Source organism: Volvox carteri (assembly GCF_000143455.1).
Source record: "Volvox carteri f. nagariensis unplaced genomic scaffold VOLCAscaffold_36, whole genome shotgun sequence".
Lineage (NCBI taxonomy): Eukaryota > Viridiplantae > Chlorophyta > Chlorophyceae > Chlamydomonadales > Volvocaceae > Volvox > Volvox carteri.
This window is the reverse complement of record NW_003307579.1, coordinates 412,378-438,363: the sequence shown is the minus strand read 5'-3', so window position 1 is coordinate 438,363 and position 25,986 is coordinate 412,378. Positions and strand designations below refer to the sequence as shown.

General features: G+C 55.6%; 4 protein-coding genes across 4 annotated transcripts; 2 read left to right on the top strand and 2 right to left on the bottom strand.

The window, feature by feature from the left end:
• Window positions 1–256: 256 nt before the first annotated feature.
• On the bottom strand, window positions 257–5,437 carry alk1 (serine/threonine protein kinase; the record flags this gene model as incomplete). Its single annotated transcript, XM_002953378.1, has 9 exons — window positions 257–592; window positions 1,679–1,742; window positions 1,900–3,249; window positions 3,560–3,773; window positions 4,064–4,278; window positions 4,707–4,821; window positions 4,932–4,997; window positions 5,093–5,149; window positions 5,222–5,437. 9 exons carry the CDS (start codon window positions 5,435–5,437, stop codon window positions 568–570), a joined length of 2,322 nt encoding a protein of 773 aa, XP_002953424.1. The 3' UTR covers window positions 257–567.
• A 5,602-nt stretch (window positions 5,438–11,039) lies between these two features.
• On the bottom strand, window positions 11,040–15,256 carry VOLCADRAFT_63770 (uncharacterized protein; the record flags this gene model as incomplete). The annotated part of the gene is made up of 8 exons (XM_002953377.1): window positions 11,040–11,459; window positions 11,807–11,878; window positions 12,350–12,526; window positions 12,911–13,085; window positions 13,329–13,408; window positions 14,185–14,417; window positions 14,855–14,952; window positions 15,189–15,256. 8 exons carry the CDS (start codon window positions 15,254–15,256, stop codon window positions 11,040–11,042), a joined length of 1,323 nt encoding a protein of 440 aa, XP_002953423.1.
• A 286-nt stretch (window positions 15,257–15,542) lies between these two features.
• Window positions 15,543–21,748, top strand: drp5A (dynamin-related GTPase; the record flags this gene model as incomplete). Its single annotated transcript, XM_002953475.1, has 15 exons — window positions 15,543–15,784; window positions 16,210–16,321; window positions 16,592–16,715; window positions 16,911–17,028; window positions 17,265–17,396; window positions 17,947–18,040; window positions 18,314–18,442; window positions 18,612–18,757; window positions 18,974–19,253; window positions 19,510–19,633; window positions 19,841–20,044; window positions 20,191–20,453; window positions 20,796–20,937; window positions 21,186–21,440; window positions 21,639–21,748. The coding sequence occupies 15 exons, from the start codon at window positions 15,543–15,545 to the stop codon at window positions 21,746–21,748; spliced, it is 2,475 nt and encodes an 824-aa protein (XP_002953521.1).
• Window positions 21,749–24,176: 2,428 nt separating this feature from the next.
• On the top strand, window positions 24,177–25,802 carry rps27 (component of 80S ribosome and 40S small subunit). The gene is made up of 5 exons (XM_002953474.1): window positions 24,177–24,208; window positions 24,364–24,456; window positions 24,535–24,572; window positions 24,698–24,795; window positions 24,969–25,802. Exons 1-5 carry the CDS (start codon window positions 24,206–24,208, stop codon window positions 24,995–24,997), a joined length of 261 nt encoding a protein of 86 aa, XP_002953520.1. The 5' UTR covers window positions 24,177–24,205; the 3' UTR covers window positions 24,998–25,802.
• Window positions 25,803–25,986: the final 184 nt, after the last annotated feature.

Genomic DNA, 25,986 nt, shown 5'->3' with positions numbered 1-25,986 from the left:
TGCCGGCCTTGTATGGCATAACTCTCTGTGGAAGACTTGCCCAACAGCGCAGCAGCATAGTTGCACTATAGCACTACCGCCGGACCAGGGGCCCGGTGCCTGCAAGCCCGTGATGCCCATGTATCCAACGTGCGCCTGCTTTCCTGAAGCTGAGAAGAATTTGGTGCGCTTTACAATAATCAGAATCATTGTGAATTTTGAGATCCGGATCAAAAACGGTGGTGGTACCTGAGATTAAGCAAATGGACGTGATCGTTTCGAACCGCGTTACAACATAGGTAGCAAAGATGCAGCGTCAAATAGTTAAGGAGTTAAGGATAAATACTTGCGGTGCATGCGGGTCGATGTAGCATTTAGCACCTCTTAAAACTAGGTGCAGCACCCCGACGCAGTAGGGAAAACAACTGCTCGATTAGTCGCGCAGGGAAGAGGGGATTGCGGCTTTATTTGCTACATCCTCCTCCGAGTAAGGGCACGGGGGGAATCCAAAATAACCGTCTTGCCGCTCCGCGCCACCCGCACATGCATACTAAAAATCCAGGATCAACGCAGGCTCTTTTATAAAAATTACGGCTTGTGCTTACGCAGAGCGCTGGTGGCACAGACAAAGTTTAACGAAGGTGTGGCCGTACTACTTCCCACGCGCTGCAATGCACCACGCAGGTTCATCCATAGTATGCCAGCGACATAACTCCTATTCGGCCCCGGGGTGTGACGGCCGTGAAGCGTTGACACCGTGCAATTTGCTTAAGCACAGTGCCGCGCACCGCAACCATAAGTCGCGCAGCATAAGGTCACAAAATCCGCAAAAATACAGCATTGTAGCACGTGTTATAATGCCTACCTACATGTTCAGTCGCAAAGTCAGAAAGAAGAAATTCTGCCCGCTTGTCCTCCTTAATTCTGCTCAACAGCGTCTATATGACAACGTGTTGCCTGTGAACGATGCACTAACAACAAAACTCCTGCTCATCCACACTCCTGCTTATCACACAGCGACTCAAAACGCAAGTTCGCATGGACATGCGCACAATATGCAAAGAGAATGTCCCGGAGTCCAGGCTTGTCTAATACGTGCTCACGCCGCCCACGTTTTTTAACCGGATAGGAGAACGTGGCCCAACCGATTGGTACCGGCACTGGTTACTTTGGCGCGCATGCACTCTTGCAGTGTGGCACCGCGTTTCATTTCTTATCGATCACCAACATCACCTGCCGCAGAGCAATGTTTGCTGACAACATCACTGCCGAAAGCTTCGGTCATATACACTCTTAGTGCCAAATTTAGGCCAACCAGAACGCACCTACAATTCCCTGGCGAAAAGCCAAACAGGTTAATGAAAAAAGTCACAATCTAGCTCTTACAAAACCAGGTACCGCATAAAAGGGCTTGGCCCTGCTCGAGATGTGCACCCCTGCCCCCAGGCAGAGCATGGTACAAGACGAAACGTGCCACGCCGGCAGACCGCTGTACTCCTCCTGATACCGCTTCCGCGCCAGCTGGGCGACCCGCCCTGAGTAATCGCATTAGGAGCTCCCCAAACAGTACCCGCCGCCCCAACCAGAACTGTCCGCCGACCCCTCTGAGCTGCAGCTATCGGCGCGTGACCCTGGCGGCCAGGCGGCCCACTTCGCGAAGCACGCAAATGAAACGTCAAAGCCCTAGTCAAACACTCACATCAACCCTGCCCGCGTCTTAAGAGCCTCCTCTGAACAGTGCACTGCTGCTGCTGCTGCTAAACCTGCGGCAAGGCAGCCAGTCGACACGGCTGCGAGCGTCCGTACCATCTGATCACCCACGTTACGAGAAAACCTTTTTGAAAGATCCGAACAGAGACCGAGGGCCCCTGGACGGGCTTTTCCGTTCCATGGTGGCCGCATCGCGGTCGTCTGCCTCACCCCTTTCGCCAAGAAGCTCCAGCGGGCTGACAGAGGACGGGACCGCCGGCGAGGGGCTGGATTGGTCGCTGCTACTGCTGGCCACCACGCTGAGCGCGGCCTCGCTGCCGGAAGCAGTCCCCTTGCTGGAGACTGCCGACACCGAAGGCACCACGGGTGAACCGGAACATCCCTCTGCGCCAACCGCCTCTCTGACCTCCTGACCCGCGACGGCATCCAGTGCAGGCACACCTGGCGCCTTCGATGCCGCTGGGGCCGCGGCCACTGCTTCCGAGTTCGCAACACCTGAGCTCGACAGCTGGCCAAGCCTGCTAGGCGTGTGCTGCGACGTTGGCGCCGCGCCCCCGGCAGCGGCGACAGCTGCCGCCGCTGCTGCCGCTGCGAGCGGTGAGATGGAGCTGGTGAAGGACTGCGACAAGCGACTTGGAATGAGGGGCGAGCCGCTCTTCAGACCCCGGGCGGAGGGCGAGGGCGCCTGAGGCGGCTGGGGCCGCAGGGGAGTGTTCGGCTTGGGGCTGTAGGGCGCGGTAGTAGAGCTAGCGACGGAGGTGCTGGCGTCAACGTGCACGCGGCTCATTTCCAATGCCAGATCAGCGCTGGCGGTAGCGTTGCTGAACGGGAGGGGAGGTGGGGACTGGTGCAGCTGGCCCCAGTCCTGCGAGGCGGCGCTGGCGGTGCGCGCCAGCGGCGACATCGTCGGCGGGTGTACCCGCATACCATGCGCGGTCACCGACCCACTGACTGCTGACGATGCAGCGCCCGCGCTGCCGCTGCTGCTTGTACGCATGCCTTGCTGCGCTGCCGACTGCACCACCAGATTTGGCCGCCCAGCCGTGAACGAACGCATCATCTGTAAACTCCTCCCTCCCATGGGCGCCGAAAGGGATGACATAAGCTCCTCCCGGCTCATTGGGCGGCCATTTCTCGGTATCTCATCTGACGCCACGGCAGCCAGGGCAGCCGCCGCAGCAGCTACATTCAGGTTTCCTGAGCGGTTTGCTGGGGCCCCGCCAGCTCCGCTATTCCGGGCAGTTCCCGCGCGGCTAACTCGGCCGCCAGCGGCACTCGGCCGTCCGCCCGTGGTGCCGTCACCATCGGAGACGCGTTTGACAGCGTTCAGGGCCGATGCCGCTGTGGATGCCATGCCATTCGTCACGCTATCGATGTTGACATCGCGATAGCGCATGCCGTCTACTGCGGACATGGAGTTAGAGTGGCCCAGCTGGCGGCCGCCCTGGGACACGGACGCAACCTGCAGTGTCCGTGGCGGCTCCTTGCTGCTCGTGCTGGGGGGCTCTACGGGCATGTTGCTCCCGCGGAAGCCCAGCTGCCGGGGCTCTACGAACGAGTCTGCAAGGCGACGACGGGGGGAAGGGAAGCGGATTGGCGAATGGTGCAGCCGTATGCCAGGGGGATCAATGATCCTGGGGCGTCCAGCACTCTCCCCACAGCCACAGCCACTTAAGCTCTCCCTGACAAAAGCTATACTGTTAAGTTTATACGCATCTTCTCAGGTGAGCCTCAAAGCCGTGATGCTGCCTCCCCCATGTGGTCGTTAAGGGATGCACACCCCAGGCATGTAAGAAGTGAATTCGCTCGTCACATCGCTTCAACTCCAGGTCCACGTGCGCGGGAACCCGAGGCTGCATACATCCCCCACCTGTCTTGATCAGCTGTCGCCTCGCTGTCGCCAGCACCGCTTGTTTCGTGTGGCTGGTGATCCAGGGATGCTCCGAGAGCTGCTGCACCGAGGGCCGCTTGCTCACTTCCTTCGTGAGAGCCCACTTGATGAAGTGGACAGCGCCTTCCGACAACCAGGGCGGAATGAAGGGCTCCCCGTTCAGAATCTCGTGGATGGTCGCCTTCTTCTGCCCCTGCACATACACGAGGCGGATGGTTAACGGACGCTTGAATGCCCATACCGGTCATGTGTGTGTGTTGTGTGTGCAATGCGACACCAAGCATATTACTATTTTGCTGTACTACATCATGCCCTCTGCTGCATGGCATCCATAAATCTGCAGTCTGCCCGCAGCGCCCACTGCACCAGGCCCCGAAGCCCAGCAAGACGCAGCTGCCATCCCGAAAGAGTAGCCCAGTATTCATAAAAAAAACACTCCAGATGTCAAACGTACAGCCTGCCGACGCCTTGGCCGCTCCGCACCTTGTCGAAAGGCGGCCGCCCCACAATCAGTTCGTAGGCTAGTACCCCCACCGCCCAGGCGTCTACCAACGGTGTGTAATGCAGGTGCTTCAGCTCCTTGTGATCCTGCGGCCGGTGCTTATCCGGACACACCACCACCTCGGGCGCCATGTAGTCCAGGGTGCCCACCCGGGTGACGGGTCGCTCCTGGCTGAAGTTGATGGACAACCCGAAATCTGGGCCGGGGCAGTGCGGAAGCAGATGCAGCACAGTAGTAAATGGGCCGTACGCCCCGGCCAGGCCACAAGGAGGGCAGAACACACTACGGCGATACGAGGGAGGTATCTTCATGGGATCGACAACACGCTGAACGCAGACGACGTGACCGCAGTGACCAAGGCGTGACCGCACTGCATCAGGACGGTAGCGTATGGATGCGCCGCAGGCTCCTGTGTGTCAGGGTAACACTTATGATGCTTGAACGGACAAGCCACGGTCGTTGATCTGTGCATATGTTGGAGCCTGGCATGTGGGCATCCCGCCGTGCCGCCCCCATTGGGACAGGCCCCTGAATGGAAGGATCGACCTTACATCGCCCTCCCATCCATTCCATACCCACGCCCACCCGTGCCAGCAACACCCAGCCATAACCCGCACTGCTGACCTCCAACTTTGAGGACGCCAGTGGCCGTAAATAAGAGATTTTCCGGCTTAATATCGCGATGGATGATGTAGTTGCTGTGGAGGTAGTCCAGCGCGCTGAGGAAAGGGTATATCACCTGTGCATCCACGCGTACGTCGGGGGCTAGTTCGGGTCATGCCAGCGACTGATTAACGCACCACGTTCTCTCTCCACCTCGGATGAGGGGAAGATCTCTCTAGATCGCACCTGTCGCACGGATTCTGCTTCATTGAGTTGCCCACCTCGGCGCTCCACCTCAGTGAAAACATCGCCCTGCCCGATGGAGGGAAACCGTAAGAAACCAAGGGAAGAAGCAGGCAGCTCGTCGACCGTCCGGGTGTGGAGGATAACAAGGGAGGCGCGCGTACCTTGCTTGCGTACTCAAACACAAGGTAGATACCATACTGGTCCTCAAAGGCCGCCCACTATGCATCGCAGGAACAAGGCGGTCAGTAGAGCGGCACATGCCTGATTACCAGTGCTTATCCCGTTCTTACCAGCTGGATAATATGCTTGTGATCAAGGCCGCTATGGATAGTAATCTCACGCGCCACTTGATAATGATTAAGTTCGGATAGCTTATTCTTGTGATAGAGTTTCACCGCGACTTGGTTTCCAGTTGTGCGACAAGTGCCCAAGTACACTGTGCTGGCATACCCGCTGCCAACTTTCCGCAATAAATGAAATTGGTCAATCCGCCTGCGCATGCACATCTAACTGGTTCAGCTGGAGACGTCTTGCATAGACGTTAGAATTCTCCTCGCGACTCACCAAACATCGCGCTTGCGCATCCCCGAAGGACACTGCTGCGTAACAATAATGGTTCGACATGATGCCGCACCGTCCACCCTGTGCACGGCAGGCCCTTATGGTCAGCTGGCAACTTCTTAGCAGGCGATGCTCAACCACCAGCTGCAGCACAATGATACAATGCTATAAGGGCTTACCTAGCTGACATCCTTATATGGATATAGCTACGGTTCCTGGGCGTCGATGCAGGGCAACTATGACGTCGACAGAAAAGAGAGGGGTTTTCAAGCCATGATGTAACCTACGCCGATGGTTAGGCGCGCCTAAAGGTTATTCTTTGTTAACCTAAGCCATAACTACGCTGACCTATCACGTCGTACCGGGCGTTCATTACAGCATTACAGCAGTTGTATATGAAATAGTACAACCAACTTGTCAAGAAAGGATGGTCGAGCGTGAACTATACTTGCGTTGTTTAAAGCATAAAGACTCTGGAACCTGCTATGGCCGTGTGATTTATGGCGCACGCTCTTTCAGCTAAAATAATACCAAGATCAGTTCTTGTGCGTTGCCACATAATGATTAGCTGCTTAAGAGGGTAGCATAGTGCACTGGAGGTCTGCCAGGTAGACATACCAGCAAGGAGGTTAAACAGATTTATTCCAATGTACGATCCAAGAAGCTAGATATTATAATGCGTATGTAGGCCTGAAGCTTGAAGTCAAGTTCAGCAAGGTTCCAAGGTACAGGGTTTATGACGCAAACCCCAAAGATGACGGCGCTCCCTGAACGGATGCCAGGGGTAACCGAATGAAAATGAGTTACATTGACTCATATTGCTGGTACTTCAACACATGGGAGGCCTCTGCCAAAGCCCATCCTCAAAGGAGATTACTGTATAACGACAACAACCGTACGTAACAGCATCTTGCACGTCCGTACCACGCCTCGGCTCTCGGGTCCTTAACAAGCGCGTTATCTGGTTGTTTGGTGAAGTTGGGGGCCCGCAATGGCTGAACGTGTGCATATCGCAGCATCACTATGCTCAGCGGCCGCAAAGACTTAGCTTTTTTAACTCTCCTGGCAGCGTTTACGCAAGGTGCAGTGTCATTTATGTTTGCGACGCGCTTATCCCAGAACACCAACAACACAGTCTAACGATGAACGACTCCAACGCGACCTTGACCACGCACCCAAAACAGCCTGGCGCCTGCCCGCAACTACGTACACCTTCACATACGCTACGATGCCCCAGCTACCGCCTGATTCCTAGCAAGCTAAGGGTTGATCCCCCATACACGCCCAGCTGTGCGTAAACTGGACCGAAGTGGAGTGCAGAACCAGGTTAGACCACGCACACCAGCTGCACCTCACGGAATAATCCCTACACGTTCGCCTTCTTGCTAAGTTTCAGGCACTCTCGATGCCTTATCGGCCCTTCCGACCCTTCTTCTTCATCTGTTTCTGCTTGGCGCGCATCATGGCCTTCTTATCCTTTTTCAGTCGCCGATCTACGGGTGGGCCTCGTTTTCCCTTCTTTCCCTTCTTCCCCTTCGTGGCGCCGATGTGCGCTTTGGCGTAGATCTTCTCGATCTCCCGAACCTTGGATTTCATGGGCACGTCCTCCTGGTCCGCAACAGCCTGCGCGGAGGGGATGAAGGACGAAGGCGTATGAAAGACACGATAAGCTGGGAAAGCGGGAACATTTTGCCGGACTAGTCTAAGCCGCGTCAAATATGAACTACACGGAACACAGTACCGCAAGATGAACGCGAGGCAGCCCAGGCCAGGCCCTGTGGCTTGCAATCACCGCGTACATGCCCACACATGCGTACAGGGACACGAAGCATGCTTGTTATGAGGACCTTGTTATGAGGAAGCGCGCCGCCCCTTTCCCCATGTCCGCCCAAACTCACGTTCGCCTTCTGCCGGGCCTGCTCCAAGCGCTTAACCAATTTCTGCTTTTTGCGCGCCTTGGCCTCGGCGATCTTCTTGATGGGCCGTGCGTCAACAGCTCGCAAGCGCGCCTTCTCCTCTTCCACTTCAGCCTTCGTAACTGGCGGGATAGGCCTGCATTGCAGCATACCCACCGTCTCTCGGACAGTCTCGCCCAGCACTACACATTGCCAAGCAAAGTTAAGGACGCATGCCGCATGCGCCTCTTCCAATGTCAACCATCTGCCATGCACTGCTGGGGGCAGATATCTGGAAAGGCAACGACGCTGCTGCTGCTGCTGCTGCTGCCGCGGCCGTATGTTGAAACCATGCATGTATGCTTTAACATACACCTCAAGCGTAGCACCATAACACGTGCCCCTAACGTAACAACAATTACGCCACAGCTCTCACGCCGCCGCACTCAATCCTGTAGACAGTGCTGCCTACGTCGGAACATCGCCCTGCACTCTCCCTAGGGACCAAACCCGGGACCAAACCTAGAGCCTAACCCTCCCCGTCACTCACCTCATAAAGCGCCGCTCATCCTCCGCAAACCAGCGGGGCAGACCCGTATCGTGGAAGGCGAACCGATTGTACGCGGCATCGACTATTGACTCCTTCTCCTTCCGTCGTAGCATGCGCTTGGCTAATGCCAGGACCTCCGCCTTCCCCTGCATGACGGCAGCAACGAAAAAGATTTCATTCACCGGAGAAAACGTCGGGAGGGAGGCTGACTTGCAGACTGGCTTGCGGTACATGTGCGTGGCAGGATAATGCATAAAGTGGGGCTGGCCCTCTGCCAATGTCCCAAACCCTCGCTTACGCATGGACCCTCTTCCCCGTGTCCCACAAGTCCGGTAACCGAACCAGCATCTGTGGCACGCCTGCGATCACAAGCAAGCCCCCTACCTGGTCGTCCAGCATGTCGAACTCATCTTCCGAGTCGGTGCCGGACTCAGAGCCCGACCCGGATCCCGAACCAGATGCCTCCTGCGGAACCACCTCGAAGTCCGCTGCACCACGGCGGCCGCGCTTACCCGCAACCGGCCCCGGCGCCGAGGGGCCCGCACCCAGCCCAGAGCGTGCGCGTGCCGCAGCAGACTGCGCGGCACATGAGGGAAAGACACAGACAGCACAGATTGTTTGTAAGTATTCACCCAACCCGTTTGGCTAGAAATATGCAACGTCTGCGCTCTCAAGAAGTGCATTCCCATAAGCCAAATGTATATGCGTCGTGCGAAGTCAACTACAACGTCCGCTGTCCTCATTGACAGGTATGCCCCACTAATCAAGGGCACCACGCACAGAGACGACACACAGAAAGGCAGCAAGACAACTAGGGAGGTCCACCACAAGCGAAGAATGCGTGGACTATGCATACGCTCCGGCGTGATAACAGCAAGTTAACCTACCGGCTCCATGTCATCATCGCCCTCTTCATTGCTGTCTGGACCCTGTGTGGCCGCGTGCTTGCCGTTTGCGGCCGAGCCGTTTGCGGCGGCATCGCCGGTACGCGCCTTCTTCGCTGGCCGGTCGCCTTTGCCAGCCGCCTTGGAGGCCGCAGCCCCTTGCGGCTGCTCCTCGTCATCATCGTCCAGGAGGTTGGGGTCCGCAAACAGGTCCTGCTTGAACCACTGAGTTGCCATCGCCGAGCCGCTCTTGGCGACGCCAGCGCGGTCTTCGTCCAGCGAGACCAGTAGCCCACCACCTACACAACACAGTCCAATGCATAGAGGCCAAGCTACTCAAAACTGAGGTACATATCCACCATGCCACTACACGAGCAGGGGTCAGAGACAGCGTTGTAAAGACGGCACAGGTCCAAAGGGCCAGAATTTCCACGCATCACGGCAGCAGGGCTCAGTAGGATACGTCGTCCTTCATAAACTGAAGAATGACTCTGTCGAAAGAGACCAACCAAGCATCAAAAGGGCCTCGAAGAGAGCCATTTTCATACGCCGACGTGTGGCTGTATCATGGCGGGCGACACAACCGGCCGCTTACCCAAAGGACCCACGTCGTCCTCGTCGTCCCCCAGCCGCTCCACGTCATCCTCGTCATCACTTCGATCCGCCGCTGCACCGTCGTCACCGTCGTCCAGCTCGCCATCCATGCCCAGCCGCTTGCGCCGCTCCCGCTCTGCGGCCGCACGGACACCCTGCAAGGTGCATCCAGTCACGGGCACATCAGCTCCATAATAGGCAAGCCTTTCAGTGACATGCACTCGGTATCGGCGCCATTATGCGGCCCAGAAACCAGAGAAAACCAACAAAACAGCATCTTTGCCGCACTTTGGGGACAACAGAATAGGACAGATAACTACGGCAGGCGGCTGGCAGAGGTTAAGGCCTGGCTTCTGCTCCCGACGCGTCCCGGCGCGTCCGGGTTCAAATCCGCCTGCCGACCTCTCGGAGTGTTTGAGAGGTGATGAAATGGGAGGTGGCCCCCCATCTTGTGGACGGTGTAGGACGTGATAACATCAACTCGCGAGCTGACCAGGAACTAAGTTGACGCGCCGTTGATCCGCTAGATTTGGTTGGATGCTGGTGGTGAGTTCCCAAACTCAAAGAGTACACTCTGAAGTCGGATGGGGTGAATGGCTTAGGGTGCCCCTCTAGCAGGGGAGAGCAGGGAATTGCCTCGGGAAGGAGGCCACTGGTGAAGCTTAACCACCCTGAAACAACATCAACATCAACTACGGCGGAATGGAGGAATGCCCGCTGTGTAGGCCCGTATGAATAGCCCCGGGAAACGGCACAACTCACGCGCTAGCCACGGCAGCAGGCGACATACGTGGGCGTGGCCCCCTGTTCACACCCTTACCTTGCGCTCCAGGTACTCCTTATACGAGTGCTCCAGTGCGTCCTCCAGCTCCATCTCGTAGGCCAACCCGCTGTCCGTATCACTGTCTTCGGCATCCGAGCCCGAGACCCCCGCATCTGAGTCCTGCAGGCGGCCCAAACAAAACCACGCACGTATGGGGTCAATGCCCAGTCCGGATGGTGAAGCTTAGGAGCTGATGTGTTCGGCCCCGAAGGACCCAGCCATAGCTTTTAAGAGCTGCTGGGAGAGCCCGGCTGAGTGGCATAGCCCAGGTGCGGTCACTTATCACATGGTGGCGTACCTCGCCATCGGAGCTGGCTCCCGGGTCCTCGTCATCGGGCACCTCCGCGTCGCCCAGCTCCGTCCTCACGCCCCTCAAATTGAAGAGCTGTTCTGGACCGCCCTGGAGCAGAGGCGTGCACAAGACCCGACATGCGCGCGGACCACCGCGGGCAACAGAAACAACTCTTCAGTACATCGCCTCGACAAGCCGACAAGGTGGGGGCGAAGGTTGGGACTTCCGCATGAACTTTAGCGAGGTGCGCACCTAAGGCTATCTATCGCCCATGTGGCCCATGTACGTCTTCAGGGTGGGTTGCCATGCTGCAGTACACCTATTGTGTATCGGTGTCCTCCAGCAGCCCTTGCGGACGCACGTGTGCAGACCGCGTGCACAGGGGCCCCGTGCGGCAAGACAAGTCTTTTCATAACTAAACGATTTCCTCTTGCCAACGAATGCATTAAAAATCATCGAACCATCCTAATCTTGACCCTGGAATCAAATCCAAAACCAAATCCCAGCGTTCAGCTGCACCTTCGCCGTCGTCCCCATCCGGTGCCCAAGCCGTCTCCACCAGTTCGCACCCCCCTCCTTAGCGCTCCACTTCTCACCTGCTGTGGATCCTCCCCAAGCCCTTCCGCCTGGGCCGCCTGCGCCGCCCGGAGCCGCGCCTTAATCTTCATCTCCCGCCGCTTCCTCTTCTCGCGCTTAGCCTCCCGCGCCATCTTATCCTTCAGCGCCGCCATGTCAGCCAGGAGCGCCTCCTCAGGGTCCTGCGGCGCCTCAGCGCCATCCGCCGGCTGCGGCTGCTTGCCATCCGCGGCCTTCGCCTTCCGGTGGCCGGCCTTGGCTGCCTCCTCTTCGGTGCCCAGATCCTCCTTGAGGTCCTTACGCAGCGCCAGGCGCCAGCGCAGCAGCTGCTTGAATTCACTCCGCCCAAGCACCTGGAGGGGGGTCGCAGAGACCCATAAAGATTGAAGATTGGACCCACCACACCGAATGCCCCACCATCCTAAACGCGCAGCACAGATCCTTCAATTTGTACCGTCATCAATGCCCCCATGCTCCTACAAGAGCATGGGGTCGTTAAGGGTTGCCGTCGCAGCCAGCCAAGCGTAAGGCAACAAACGCAACCACCGACCAAGGGCCACAATTTCTGGATCAATATCCAAGGAATGACGTGAAATGGCTGCGGGCAACGTCCCATCGGTTGTCAACAAGCTAGACAGCCGCTGTGATTCCAGTTTCATGACAGGACGCAGGACGCGTCCTGTTTCCGTCCGCACCATACCTGCAGGTCCTTGCATAAGGACTTAATTTCCGCGGTGGTGGCGGCATGGCTCCGAATCTTGGCCGCCAGCTCCTTGGGCTCCGCGGCCCTGTCGCCCTCCACGGGCGCCCAAGAGTTCGGGCCCTCCAGTACGAACTACGAAGAAGCGGGTAAGGGGAAAGAGGGCAGAGTTAGAGCCGCAGAGTTGAGCCCTTGCACACCCTCAAGGGCCAACCCTTCCTACCAAGTCCTGGACAGGAAGACTGGACTGAAAACAGGGTCATTTAGCATTGAATACCAGCTGCGTGGGAGAAGTCGATTTCTCGTTACGGAAGGCTTTTAGGAAACGATAAAACCAGGGACTTGAAGAACAATAAAACCAGGAACTGACCCTCCAAATGAGTCGCGCGATAGCAGAGGATTTTGTTGTATTACAGCCTCGCCTTCTGTTGGAGAATGTTCAGCGCTCATGCCCCTCGGGAATGTGCGAGGAGTCAATCCTGCCCTTAGGTGGCCGGAAGCTTTTCCTCTCTTACATTTTCCCGCCAAGCTCGTCCCACGCACCTCCGTGAAGCTGCCCAGCATCTCCACAGGCGAGTCGCTGACCAGGAACGCGAGTGCAGATGTGAAGCGGTGTGACGTGGAGATGCCCTCTTCGTAGCCCTCCCTGAAGCGTCGCTGCTTGATCTTCTGCCGCAGCAGAGCCTCCGGGCCCATTACCTTCTTAGGCTCGGTAACCTCCTGTAGGGCGCGGCGACGACAGCACCACAGGGCCGATGGTAAGAGGCACACTGACACACTCGCTCTGGGCGCTGCTCGAGACTGGGACCCGGTGTCGAAGCAATGGACAGCTGAAGACTGGTTGAGGCTCAAGGCCCTCAACGGTCAACCTATGCTCCCATGCAGCGACGGCACCTGGGACGGGACCAAACGTACTGCAAACGAAACAGGTAATGGCGACGACAAGGGCCGGCGTCCACAGGCTTGTTTACCAGGATACCACGCATGATCTCCCACCCGCAATGAAGTCTGGTTAAAATTGAGCCTAGCCGGACGCAGCCTTTATGGATCAGGCCGGCGACAGGGACCGCAAGCCCCAACATACGCGGCCATTTTCATGCATACCTGGAATAAAACTTTATGATCCAGCAGGCGCGGGTCAATCTTGGCAGGCGCCTTGAATCCAATGCAAACAACGAAGATCTCAGCGGAAGCATTGCGACTAGCCGCCGGCTTGGTGGCCTCAACTTTCTCAAAGAGTTGGTTAAACGCGTACAACAGCGCGTTGTAGTCCTTTGACCTGCCGGTGTGCCAGTCGAAAACCAACTTAGGCCCAAGCCAGGTCCAAGGATGCAGCGCATCTCGCTCTCTTTACATAACGAGCTGCACATACATGACAAACGTGCACCGCCTATACCGTGCGTGAGCGTAAACCTCGCACCAACGAGAGCTGCCTCTGAGCTGATGTCCGCAATGAAACCCCAGCAATACACGGATCTGGTGTTAAAACAACGTAAGGGACCAAGTAACTGCTATAACGCACCTGAAAATCTTGGTGACGAAGGTTCCTTTGGGCGCCAGCGTGTCAACCGCGAGCTTGAGGGAATCCAGCACCAGCGTCGACTGGGAAGTGGAGACCAAACCCGAAGGCAACGCAAGTCACGTCCAAGTGATGACGAGTATGAACACCAAATCCAGGCCCTGTCCATCCGCCAAAGGCATGTGGGTTTGCGGCCCCCGCGTATGCACGCACGCCGAGTGCCTAAGCCCACCTAACGGGCTGAGCCGCATCCGTTTCCATCACACGGACGTCGCGGTCGCTCTTTACAGAGGCCAGGTCTAGCCTGCTTGCCCAGTTACACTCCGTCAGGATACAGTTCCACGGCTTCACCACAGGCGCACTGACTAAGCATTGGTGTCCGAGGAACAGAACCCCAGCGTGCAGAAACGCAAGTTGGTAATGAATTATACAGTAGCAGCGATTACGCACACTGTAAGCTCCCCTGTAGATCAAGCACCCCACGCTCTGCCACAACCCCAATCCTGAACTTGCGGCGTCCCAAGGTCCAACAGGTCCAACTCGTCCCCACAACTTTCACAACACCAATAAACATCGGCTACCAAGTCCTCCAAGCCCGTACCCAAAAGCCAAATGCCTTCCCCACATAAGATGCCGACACAACCTCACGTGCCTTCCGAGGGGTTATCGGCATCAAGACGCATCAACGCCGTTAAAAGCACGCCTCTCGGGCCGACATAGAGGCCCTACGAAAGGGTCGGCCCATGGCACAGCACCCGTGTCCCTCTCGCCCTGACACCACACCGCAACTATCAGGACATTCAATCCCAGAGACCACATTAAGAAGCCTGCCCCGCACCTCTCCATGCTCAAGACTCACCTGGTTGTAGGCCTCGCTCGCCCAGGCGCCGCCCACGTTGGGGGCACCATCGTGCAGCACGACGTCCATCTTGGCGTTCCCCGCCTCCCGCTTGATGGCACTGCGACACTGCTGAGTGGTGATATCCTGCACCAGCGTCTTGACGCCACGAATGGGTTTGATGGGCGCCAAATCCACGCCTAGGATCAGAGATCCCACAGGCATCGTCTTGGCGGCCACTTGCAGCCATCCACCTGTGCGCAAACACGACCACAAGGGCCTCAGGCAGTGAACATTGCAATAACTGAGGGATGGCCCATAGGGAAAGGGGCAATAGGATCAGTTAAACTTTAACTGAGGAGACGATAGCGACATCCGTAGCCGTTGCGGGTCCACTAGCCGGCAGGCTGTGTACGCCGCGTGGAAGAGATATCGACAGTTTCATTTCAAGGTGGAGCCGCGGCATAAAGGCCGCGGCCGTTATGACTCATTCTCCCGTGCGTAATGTACGCAGGCCTAGTTTACTGATAGAACCCCGGGTGCATCACCCACATACCCTCGGTAAAACACCTAATGAGCGAATCGAAAACGCTTTGTCAATGATTCTGTAAGATCAGCCGCCACGATTCGGTAAGATCAGCCGCCACGCCACCCTGTCATAGCCCTTTTGGAGTTGGCGGATGTGCCGCACCTGGCGCAGCGCAGAGGTCCAGCAGGGCCCTGCACTTCCCCAGGAAGTTGTACTTCCGGTTGAGCTGGATTAGCTTAAAGGCGGCACGTGAGCGATACCTGCATGCGACATATGCGGTTGGAATGCGTCGTGCGGAAGGGGTTAAGTGTAAACGTTGGCTGACGACGGCGGCGGCGGCGTGACCGACACGAGCCGTCGCTAAGGGCCTGAATCACCGCAAGCGACGACTATGCCAGACGCTGTAGAGATCCAATTATTTCGGGAGAATGCCATGCATAAGGGATACACATCTACAGCCGTCATAGACTGCTGGAGTTGTCATGGAAATACTCACCCCTGTTCTTTCGCTAGATGGTAGTATTTGTCCAAACGGTTCTTTCCCTTCTTTGCCTTTTTCGCCATATTGTTCTAGGGCGCCACTGAGAAAGGGTTTCAAGAAAAGTCAGGACGGTATACGTAAGTTACTCGTGGGCAATGAAATCTATACTTCCCAGGCATAAGCAATTTCACGCGAACTGGTATCTTTCCTCACTTCGGTTTCAATTAAGTACTGCACGCCGTACGTGCAAATTCAACTTTCGGGTCCTTGTGCAAAGGTCGATTGAGCCCAATACCTTTGGTATGTATTGATGTTGACGTGTTTTAATTTATAACATTGATGCTTACATAGGCGGGAGTGCTCGACAATATGTCAGGTCGTGTATTTGATAACGCTGCTTTCGATAGGGACTCAGCAGCACCCGACCAAACCTTCCATCAAACATCCCATAAGCTACAGATGCAGCCAGCCCAGCTGAAGCCCTTCCAGGTCGCTGGTCAGCATAATGGGTTGCCCCGGCGCGCTGCAGTTTCTGAGGGCGCCGGTCTCAGGGAATCGACACAGGAGCTCTTTGAGACCAGCGAAGCTCAGATCAGATACCGCGCTTACAGGTGAGCCAGGCAGTGGTCCCCCAAGTCAGGGGTGAGTAACCGGAAGTTGAGCAGTTTTTTGACCTGTACGCCAGAAGCCTGTAATTGCTATGGACATAATTTCTATGAATGTGGTGGGAACATCGTCACTGGCAAAATGCCTGGTTTATGGAGTAGCTGGACCGACGGTTCAGCGCATAAAAATGCGCGCTCTGCGCCAACTTTTTGCGCACAAACCTTGGTGTGTCATGCGGCCCCCAGGTCTGAATACAGGCGCTATGATGCGTACAGGTAGTGACGACGAGGCAGTAAACGGTTGGGACAGCTGTCTTCGCTTTTTTCGCACGGCCGACAGCTTGCAGACAGGGGCGATCCAGACATCTGCTGAATGGCCCCAACGGATGCTATGCGCCCCTCTCTCCTTCCCTATTCCCGTCCCACCGCAGCCGGCTTCAAGCCGCCGCCGTAGCGATGGGGGAGTCCCTAGCCATCCCAGAAATTGTAGCGATCGGTGGCCAATCGGACGGGAAATCATCCTTACTGGAGGCATTCCTAGGCGTAAGTTCATGCCGAATAGTGTCTTCCACTAAAGGCAGGCCTATTGGGTTGTGTACGACACAGGAGTGAGCTCATTTTGGATTGCGAAGGCGCGCTGTGCGTGCTGGGCGGTTAGGCCCTGCTACAAGCTTATCAAGAGTACCATAAGCACAATCGCATCAGGAGAGAACTGTATCACTGATTGGTTTGTGGTGCCTCCAAAAGCTATGATCCCCTTTAACCTTACGATGACTTAGTAGCAAGGTGTGAATTCGTTGTCCTCCGTCACAGTTTCGCTTCAATGTGCGCGAAGTGGAGATGGGCACGCGGAGGCCATTAATTGTGCAGATGGTGCATGATCCAACAGCACAAGAGCCGCGGTGCAGACTACAGGAGGAGGATTCCGACGAATACGGTAAGCAGTGGACACTTGAATGAGCATTGTGAACTGAGTCTCGCAGCCACCAAACACAGCAGCAATATGTGTGTATGTCTCACCATGGCCCATCGTCTTATCCGTTCACAGCTCCGTTCACAGCTCCGTTCACAGATCGTGTTCTCAAATGCGCCGATTTGCTTGTCGACATAATCCTTTGTGCCCTTCTACCAGGGCCCCCGATTGTGCCCGAGACGTCCGTGGCTGACGCTATCCAGCGCCGTACTGAGGAGCATCTTCGTAAGATGGGCAACATCGCCGTGTCCTCTAAACCCATCGTCATGCGTGCTGAGTAAGTAAGAAGCCCTTTGAACGACCTCGGGAGTCGGTCTGCCCCGGGAGCACCGGTGGACTTAAGTATGTCAACCTCTCGCAATTCATCTTACGCATACCCACGGGCTCCCCGCTTCCACGCCCGGCTCGCTAAGTCAAGAAATCCATGATCCAGATCCTCGTTGCGAGATGTGTGTGTTGGGAAATCTTAAATGTATCCGTGTTTCATACCAATATATTCTTCTTGCGTGCTAGGTACGCGTACTGTCCCAACCTTACAATCATCGACACGCCAGGCTTCATCCTAAAGGCCAAATCTGGTGAACTGGACAACACTCCAGACGAGATTATGTCGATGGTGAAGGCGCAGGCATCTCCTCCGCACAGGTGTGGTCTAATGCTGAGGGGGTTGGGCTAAGAGCGCAATCTAGTGACTCGCCATGTTATTTTGTCTACCTCAATCGCTTGCAACAAGTTACAAGTTCCGCACACAAGTGCGGGTGTGTCCGTAAAAGCCGGGGGGCCATGGACGTTGTATTGCGGGTACGCGGGAGGTCATCTTCATTCTCTCTCGTCCGCTTCAGGGCGAAGCGCCTCAGCGCGACGTGCCTGGCCTCCCAATTTTCCGAGAGGTACCTGGCCAATGCCAGGGGTGGCGCCTCAGTCATAATGGTGCGCATGCTGCGCCCCTTAAAGACTAGATCACCATCATACTTAGCCCGTATGCTCTTGTAAGCGGGACATTCCTCGAAAACATGCAACTCATCTTCAACCGCTCCACAGTCACAAAGCCTGCAGGTACGCGCGGTGCGCTCACGCCCATTAGGCCTAATAACAAAGATATTTCCAATGATCACCTATCATATGGTCAACCGAAGACAATGGGATGAACAACGCTGATACCTTTGCGCATGGTGTGTTTTGTATGCGCCAACAGGATGATCCTCTTCCTGCAGCAGTCCAGTGTGGAGTGGGCAAGCTCGTTGTGGCTGCGGGTTGTGCAGGAGGTTGATCCATACTTCCAGCGCACGGTACGATATCGGGTATTCCCTGCTTGTCACGCGCGCCGTCGCTGCCCTTGACTTCGATGGTGTGGCAATATTGCAGCTGTCAGGGTTCTGGGTAACGACTTCTGTGGCAGTGGTATGCCAGACTTGAGTCACGAATTTTGTCGCCGTGATGGACCTGGGGTGAAGGGCTGCAATATTGGTTTCAACTGTATGTCGAGCTCACTTAAGAGTCAAGGATTTCGGTGCGTTGTTCTACAGCTTGTGCATGTGTTTGGATAAATTGTTGGCCGTCAGGTCATCGTGGCCAGCAAGTTTGACAACCGCCTCAAGGAGTTTGCAGAACGGTGGGAGGTTGACAAATACCTCAGTGCCACGGGGTACTTGCCGCCCAACGTGCGCCCCTTCTTCGTTGCGCTGCCCAAGGTACGTGATTGCTGCTATGCTATCGGCTGTATTACAGTAGCGTTGGAGCCCACGTACAAGGGAAGCAGGTGCGAAACAGCAGTTGTAGGCTTGGGCCCCACTGCTGATTCGTGTTGACTCGCCAAGCTGCACACTAATGCCAGCAACTTGGCACCCGGACAAATATCAGGACCGCGCCATTCAAAGCAGTGCGGAGTGGCGAAGAAGCATGGCGGAAGTGGACGCGGCAATATTCAAGCACTTACGCGAGGGAATCAAGGGCGGGTTCGACGAGGAGCGCTTTGCGAGCCGCATTGGGTTTACGAACCTTAAGAAGTACGTGCTGCAGCCCGATTGTTACATGGGCTCACCCCCAGTTGATCCAAAGCTTGTTGAGGCGCTCGTTTAGGTTACGCCGTACTGACAATGCTTACCAATCCCATACAACTCGCTGTGAACCGTCAAATCAACCACACAGGAACTGTTTCCGATCAAAAGACGGCTATGCGGTACGGCCCCTAGAAGTGTCTTGTGCATCTGTCTGTCGCCCAGGTTCCTGGAGGAAGAGCTTAGTCGGCGTTACCGGGAGGCTGCGCCGGCCACGCTGGCGTTGCTTCAGGAACGATGCGACGCAGTGTCAGCTGAGCTCATGGCGGCGGAGATACGGCTCAAGGCGGCGGAGGATGTGGGCGCTCTGCGACGCGCCGCCATGAAGTACGCAGACACGGTGGCACGGCAAGTAGTGATGATGCTGCAGGGTTCCGCAGAGCCGGATCCGATACAGCACGGTCTCACGACGGATGAGGAGCGTGCAACGTCACGGGCGCCGCAGGTGGGGTGGGGGCGCAATATGTGTAGTTGTGGTGTAACAAAATCGGCTCGACGTTTTTGTCGTCATGCCTATCCGGTTTAGCTTATGCTACGGTCCGTTTAACGTGTTTATCATGTGCCGCCTTTTTGTGGCTCAGTATACAGACGGTATAGAAACATAATATGACGGTCAAGCGGGGCCTGTATATATCTCGTGGTCGCACGTAACAGTCAACCTCGTTCCCTGCCCGGATTCCCGTTCTGTCCGCGTCACACAGTGGCCTGGGATCAGCGCACCGGTGCAGCCCTTCCACCATGAGAGCAAACTCTTCGGCGGGGCGGCTTTTGAACGTTGTTTGGAAGAATTCCACATGGCTGTAAACAGCACGCGCTTCCCCTCAAGTGCGTAACAGGGGGTCATCGGGAAAGTTTCGGAGTCAAAAGCTTCTTATATTTCATATGCTTTCTTGTGATGGGTTAAGTGTCTGAGCTATCATTGCACCACAGACGACAGCGTTCGCATCTTGGCCAGGGTTTGTCTAAGTGGGGTATGCATCCAACGGCATTTCATGCAGTTCGGAACGAGCCTGTTTCCACATTGTATCATAGGCATGAGCAGCGACCGCTTGCGCAACATCATGTATGCGTACAAGGGAAAGCACCATACGGGGGGCCCGACGAAGGCGGCTGAGGACATCGCGCGACAGGCGGCAAAGGAGGCTCTAGGGCCTCTGCTGGACGCAGCGTGTATTCGCTTGTCATTCATCCTTCGGCGCCTGTACGACATCGCTGCCGACAGGGCGGCGGCGACGAGTAAGTTCTTTGTTTGCCCAACCATGTAACAAAGCAACGAATGGATGTGTCCCCTTGCAGGGCTGGGTGGTAGACATTGTAAACGACCCAAACAACTATCCAACCAATAACTGACCAGTCGCTTTGTTCTCTGCATGTGGTCACAGTGGGTAGCAAGGAGAACCTGCACCCGTACATCGCTTTCCACGCCGCCCTCCGGAGCTCGCACCAGGCCTTCATCAACCGGCTTGAAGAGCAGGCGCGGGGAATGCTGCGCACGCACTTGGAGGCGGCGACCAGCCAGTTTGCCATGAACATGTACATCCATGTCCCTGATCCTGGGGACGCGGATGAACTGGCGGACTGCAGCGATGGCGACGTGGCGGAGGAATGCATGGTTGCAGGCGAGCGGTTGGACGACAGTGCAGAGGTACGCACACATCCAGGAGGGGGTGAATGTCTGGGGTTCAGAGCCCTGTGGTTAAGTTCTGCAATAAAGTTTCTGCAGTAAAACATTTTCCGTTTGCTCTCACATGATAAGTATATGAACATGTTTAAAGCAATGGGTTTCAGAGGAGAAGCCTTTAACATTTGCTGATGTACAGGCTTTTCCATTATGAAGTTTCCTGTGCTAGGGTCTTGGTAGCCTTAGAGTAGATGCTAGCAATTTCGGCCGACCATGCGCTGCGCGCAGGGGGCCATGCCCACTCCGGGGCCGGTGCATGTACAGATGACGGTACCTGAGACGCCTGCCTCCGCCGCCACCGCCCAGGTGCTCAACGAGCGGCTCAAGGCGGTGCACCTCGCGCCAGCTGCTGGAAAAACACTGGCGATTGGGCCGGGGCGCTTCGAGGATAACACGCCAAGCCGCCGGGCAACGAAGTCCCGACGCGTCGGATTGCAGCAGAACTCAGGTCCGTCCGCTTGTCTATGCGCTGGGGTGGCTCACATCACCGCTTGGGTGAAGTAATTTATACCACAGAGTTGGCGTAGGTTGGGACAGCATCTTTTACTGCTGTCCTAACGGCTTGGGACGGCTTGCGTCTATTGTCTGTTGTCCCTTGTCTGGTGGACTAAGCCAATCCACAGGCGATGCCTTACAGTGATAGGTTCACATAGATTGTCCTTGCCTGAGGCTTCCCTGCTTCATGATGCCCTGCAGAGCGGCCCCTGATCGCGGGGCAAGCACCTGGGAATGGCGTGTCCGCAGGTGGGAGCAGCGTGGGTTCTTCCGCCGACGACGTCATCTCAGCGGCCGAGTCACTCTTTCGCAAGATCCGTTGCGCTGTGGCCACGCAATATGCCCCTGCAACGCTGAAGAGCACGTTCCTGGACCCCATGTCGGACAGGCTGGCGCTTGAGGTGTCGCTCGATCTTTTTGCACGCAACGATGCGGATTTTGGCAGCATGTTCAGCGGTAAGCAGCATGGGTTTTCCCTTGAATTTTCTGTTGTGAGACTCCACCGTGCGGCCAGCATCGAGGTCTTTTCAGTCCACTTTTAGGCGGCGGCGGCAAGACGATGTGAACTGTGTTGTTCATATAGCTCCTAGGTGGTGAAGCGCTCATACTGGCAGGTTTACTAACTTCATGTCCTCAACGCCATTCCTGTTGCAGCTGCGGGCGCTGTCGCCGCTCTTGCCGCCAAGCGCGATATGCTGGCGCGGCGAGTTGAGGGACTGATCAAGTGCAAGAACGAGTTTCAAGAACTGGCCAAGTGCTTGTAAGCTTGCAGCGGTAGTAGACACACCGGTGCGGCTACGGCAAGGCAGCAGCGTGCGCATAATCATGACAGTCAGGCGAAATAAATGGCCATGTTAAACTGCAACGTATGAGGTTTGCATGTGAAAACTGCACATAATGACCTGACCTGATACACTAAATGTAGCAGGCGAAGCAGCAGCAGGTCGAGCCGCAGGGGCTGCCCACGGTAAGTGGGGCCGGCTGCATGCGGAGTATAGTATTGGTCCTTACCTCGCCCGCCCTTTCCGGCCTCCAAATGACCTACACTGAGACTTCTCCGTCTTAGTTTTGTCGGGAGTTCATCGGCGTACTATCAGCGCCTCAGTCCGGATGCGAGCACGTGTGAAGGTATCGAGAGACACCGTTTGTAATGAAGTAGCCTGTCCCAGGGCCTCTTGTCCCGGTGCTCTACTTCCAAATATTATCCATTGTATTAAGGAGGCCAATTTGGCCATGAAAAACAACTGGGCCGTAAACCCTGTTCATCGCAGCTTGTCCCAGTTTGTTTCAATACGCATCAGTGAAACCCAGAGAAACTCAGGTTGGCTGGGGCAAATGTTGAAAAACCCTAAACAGAGTCTCTAAAAGCCAGTATTGTTTCACACTGCCGCATATTCGTCTCAACTGCATCATAGGGGCAGGTCATCTCCCGTCGTACCCAGGATACAAAACCTGTTGAGGGTCGGTATAGCGTGCATCTCTTGGCACCGCCTTTCACCAAGATAACGTAGACCTGCAAACAGCTTGGGGTTGCCGACGGAGTACAGCGGGCATGCGGTCCAGGCTGACAGAAAGCCAGCTCCCTCTGGACTTGATGTCACGAGGAACAGGATGAACATCCCACACAGACGAGATCTGCCGAAACTTGTATGTCGAAGATTTGAAGATAGCCATGCCTGGCACAACACACAGTGCATGACACGCACCGACGCAGCACCGCGCTGTCTTCGGCGCTAAACCCTAAAACCCCCAACTTATCCAGCAGCGCCGCAAATTATAATTCCATCAATATGCAGAGGCCCTTTCATGAATGAGAAACTCACAGGTTTGTCCCTGCAGGTGTAAGGAGACGAAGGACAATTATTACTACCATATTCTCCACCGCCACAGCTCTGCGTCCCCGCTGCTATTCCCGCTTGCCGTAACCGTATGCACTGCTGTCGCCGTATCCACTGCTACGGCCGTATCGACTGCTGCGGCCGTAGCGTTTTGTTGTTACCTCCAGCTTCCTCGGGGCGTCCGGAAGTGAAAACATCCAGCCATTTATGGAACCTGACAATGAAACTGCCGCGGAAGGCCAATTCAGAATTCGGCAGCCGCGTTGCGCCACATCCGACCGACAGCGCTGCTGTGTACGATAAGCTCCAAAGGATTGAGCACCGCTTCCTTCCAGGAGCTAACCTTCACATGCCTTGCGTGGTGACGGTGGCGAGGACCCTGAACCACATGAACCACAGCCGTGATGGGCAAACAAATCGCGGCAGACTGCAGAAACCTAAACGCACGCAGTTGCAGAAACCCGTACGGCAGTCTATCATGGAAAGCCGCCAGTCAACGGCCAGCCGTGTTACGTAATAAACGCTCTCCAGTGGGGAGCCGGGCAGACTTGGGGGGAGCCGCAACACCCGACAGGATTGCATTCAATGCATGCATGCACAGTTCCTACAACTTGGGCTGCAACTAATTTCACACGCTCACGCTGACATGATATAGTGTTGAGGAGGTCATTGACGCGGTAGAGTCATCAATGACAAAACAGGGCAAACACTTGAAAGCCAAGATTGTCACTGCAAGGAAACAGGCCCGGATTAAGAAAAGTTAAGGATACGCTTCAGTGCCCCGGGCGTAGGATGAAGAAGGGTAGGGTGAGCGTGCATGCACCCAATGACAGGAGAAAACCGTGTGTCCTGCAAGCCCCCCAGCCTGACCAGGAGGCCGAGGCAACTCCCGAACCCATGTTCTGGGACCCCTTACCGATTAATATGAAGATGAGGACTGAAAGCATAGAGGATTGGCACTAGGGAGGACAAGCACCAGCCTCCACAGACGTCGGCATCGCATGCGGGCAGGTTAACAATTGTGTGTCGCAGTATGCCGCTTCTGCTCTCCAAGAGGGCCAGCTTAAAGGTATCCGTAAAACAGCAATTCCACACGTTGGCGAAATAAACATCACGGCTTTAGGACGTGTCCAAAAAGAATGAGCAAAACGAGTACTATACGCACGTTCTGAACCTCCATGCAAGGGCGACCTGTCTGAATCCTGAAGAAGCTGATGACGTTGTATTTTAAATGCGCAACGTCTTCGCGGAGGCCAACAAAACACTCTGGGTACGGCAAGGGCATGTACCTCAGTGGGGCCGATGTGGAATAAAATTTGAGCGCTGTCTGAGAACAGTCTCTCTCCCCTTTGTTCGACGTGGAGCCTGCCCCTCCGCGCGAAAATGGTGCGCACTGTCTAAAATTTTCCCTGAACCACTTTGCATTGCGGCGCAAAAGTAGTCCCCAGAGCAGACACGACCGCCGCGCAGATGTCTTCCTATTCTAGCTTAGGACATCAGAGTTATCTTTCTCAATCTTATTAGCCGTTGCCCTAACACAGGTGCTCCACAGTGATATCGATCTTCTCAACCCTCCAGCGGACCTGGAGAAGCAGAAGCATAAGCGGAAGCGGCTTGTCCAGAGCCCGAACTCGGTATGAGCAGCTATGTAATTTGCTTTTGTTGAACGAGCCTTGAGCTTAGTCTTCGGCACTTGCCGCCGTGCGCCGCAGTTCTTCATGGACGTGAAGTGCCAGGGCTGCTTCAACATGTAAGTCTTCTTTTAAGCATAAATTTATATCTTGCTACATACGTTGTGTGTTCGTAATTTGGTGACCTTGGGAGTTGCACTCGGCCGCCACAACTGAACTGTGTTCCTTTTCTATCCCTTTGCAGCACCACCGTCTTCTCCCACAGTCAGACCGTTGTCATGTGCGGGAGCTGCTCATCTGTCCTGTGCACCCCAACCGGTGGCCGTGCCCGTCTTACCGAGGGTGAGTGCGCATCGAGCTCCGGGAAGTATCCAAGTTGCAGTTTCAAGTTCTTTGATGCCTTTATGTCAATCTCAACTTATCACAACGTGCTCTAGCGAAAAACTCGCTATCTGCTTTCCAGTACCCCACCGAGTGAAAATCATTCTGACGGGATGGTTGGGGTGTTCATTCAGGCTGCTCTTTCCGCAAGAAGAGCGACTAAGCGGGACGCGTGGAGCGCTCGGGTTCAATCGCCCGGACGGCCAAGCCTTCCTAGCCGGGCTGGCGGCTGGGGTGGCAGGCAGGTTGAGCAGTTCACCAGATACATGGCAACTTTTCGCTGGAGCTGCTGCCCAGCGCCAGCATGAACGACAGGACCAGCAGATGCAGGCCCTTCAATGCCGAGGCGCCCTTGGATGATTCGAGTGCCTCCCCGCGCAGGCCACAGCGTTGTAGCTGGTGTGCACGCATTTGTTGTGCATGACTGTTGAGCCGCCGAAGTGGTTCGCTGTTGACTGTGTCTGCGTGTAACGGAAGCTCAGTTACATCAGTTTCTATGCCTTCGCACAATGTTGCTTACGCTGAGATAACAAAATTTGTTCCAGGCAGCCGCATGTGTATGTATAATGTACAGGTATAATTACACTGTTTTAGCCAAAAAAAAGTTCACCCTGCGTAAGCTGGCCGAGCAACGATGTAGTATGATGTACCGAAATGCCAGCGGGTGACCTTCTCCACCTGCAGCCCTGCCTGACCGGACGAAGGGTTGGGGAGTGTGCGCAGGGGGATTTTTCAACATTTCCTGGGATAGTCGCTAAACCTTATTCATGGCCACCCCAAAATTAGTAAAACAGACGGCAGGAAATCATTACTAGGAATCAAAACACTCATGTACGGATGGTATCTATCATTTTTACCTGTTCCACCAGAAAGAGAATATCTTTGTTCCATAAGCATCCCCACTTCCGCTCATGATCACTTGCGGATGCATCGAGTTTTTTGTTGAGCCACTTGTAATGCGAGCGGCCATGCTGCGAATGAGAAAGCAATAGTTAAGAACCCTGCGTAAACCTCACACACACCAGGTTACGGCAATACCTCGAGAAGGAGAATTCTTCCGCCAGTCTTGCACACACGCGCCATCTCCTTAAGGGCCTGTTGTAACAAGGAAATGGGAAAAAAATTAGAGCGAGCACATCTTCCTGGTGTACA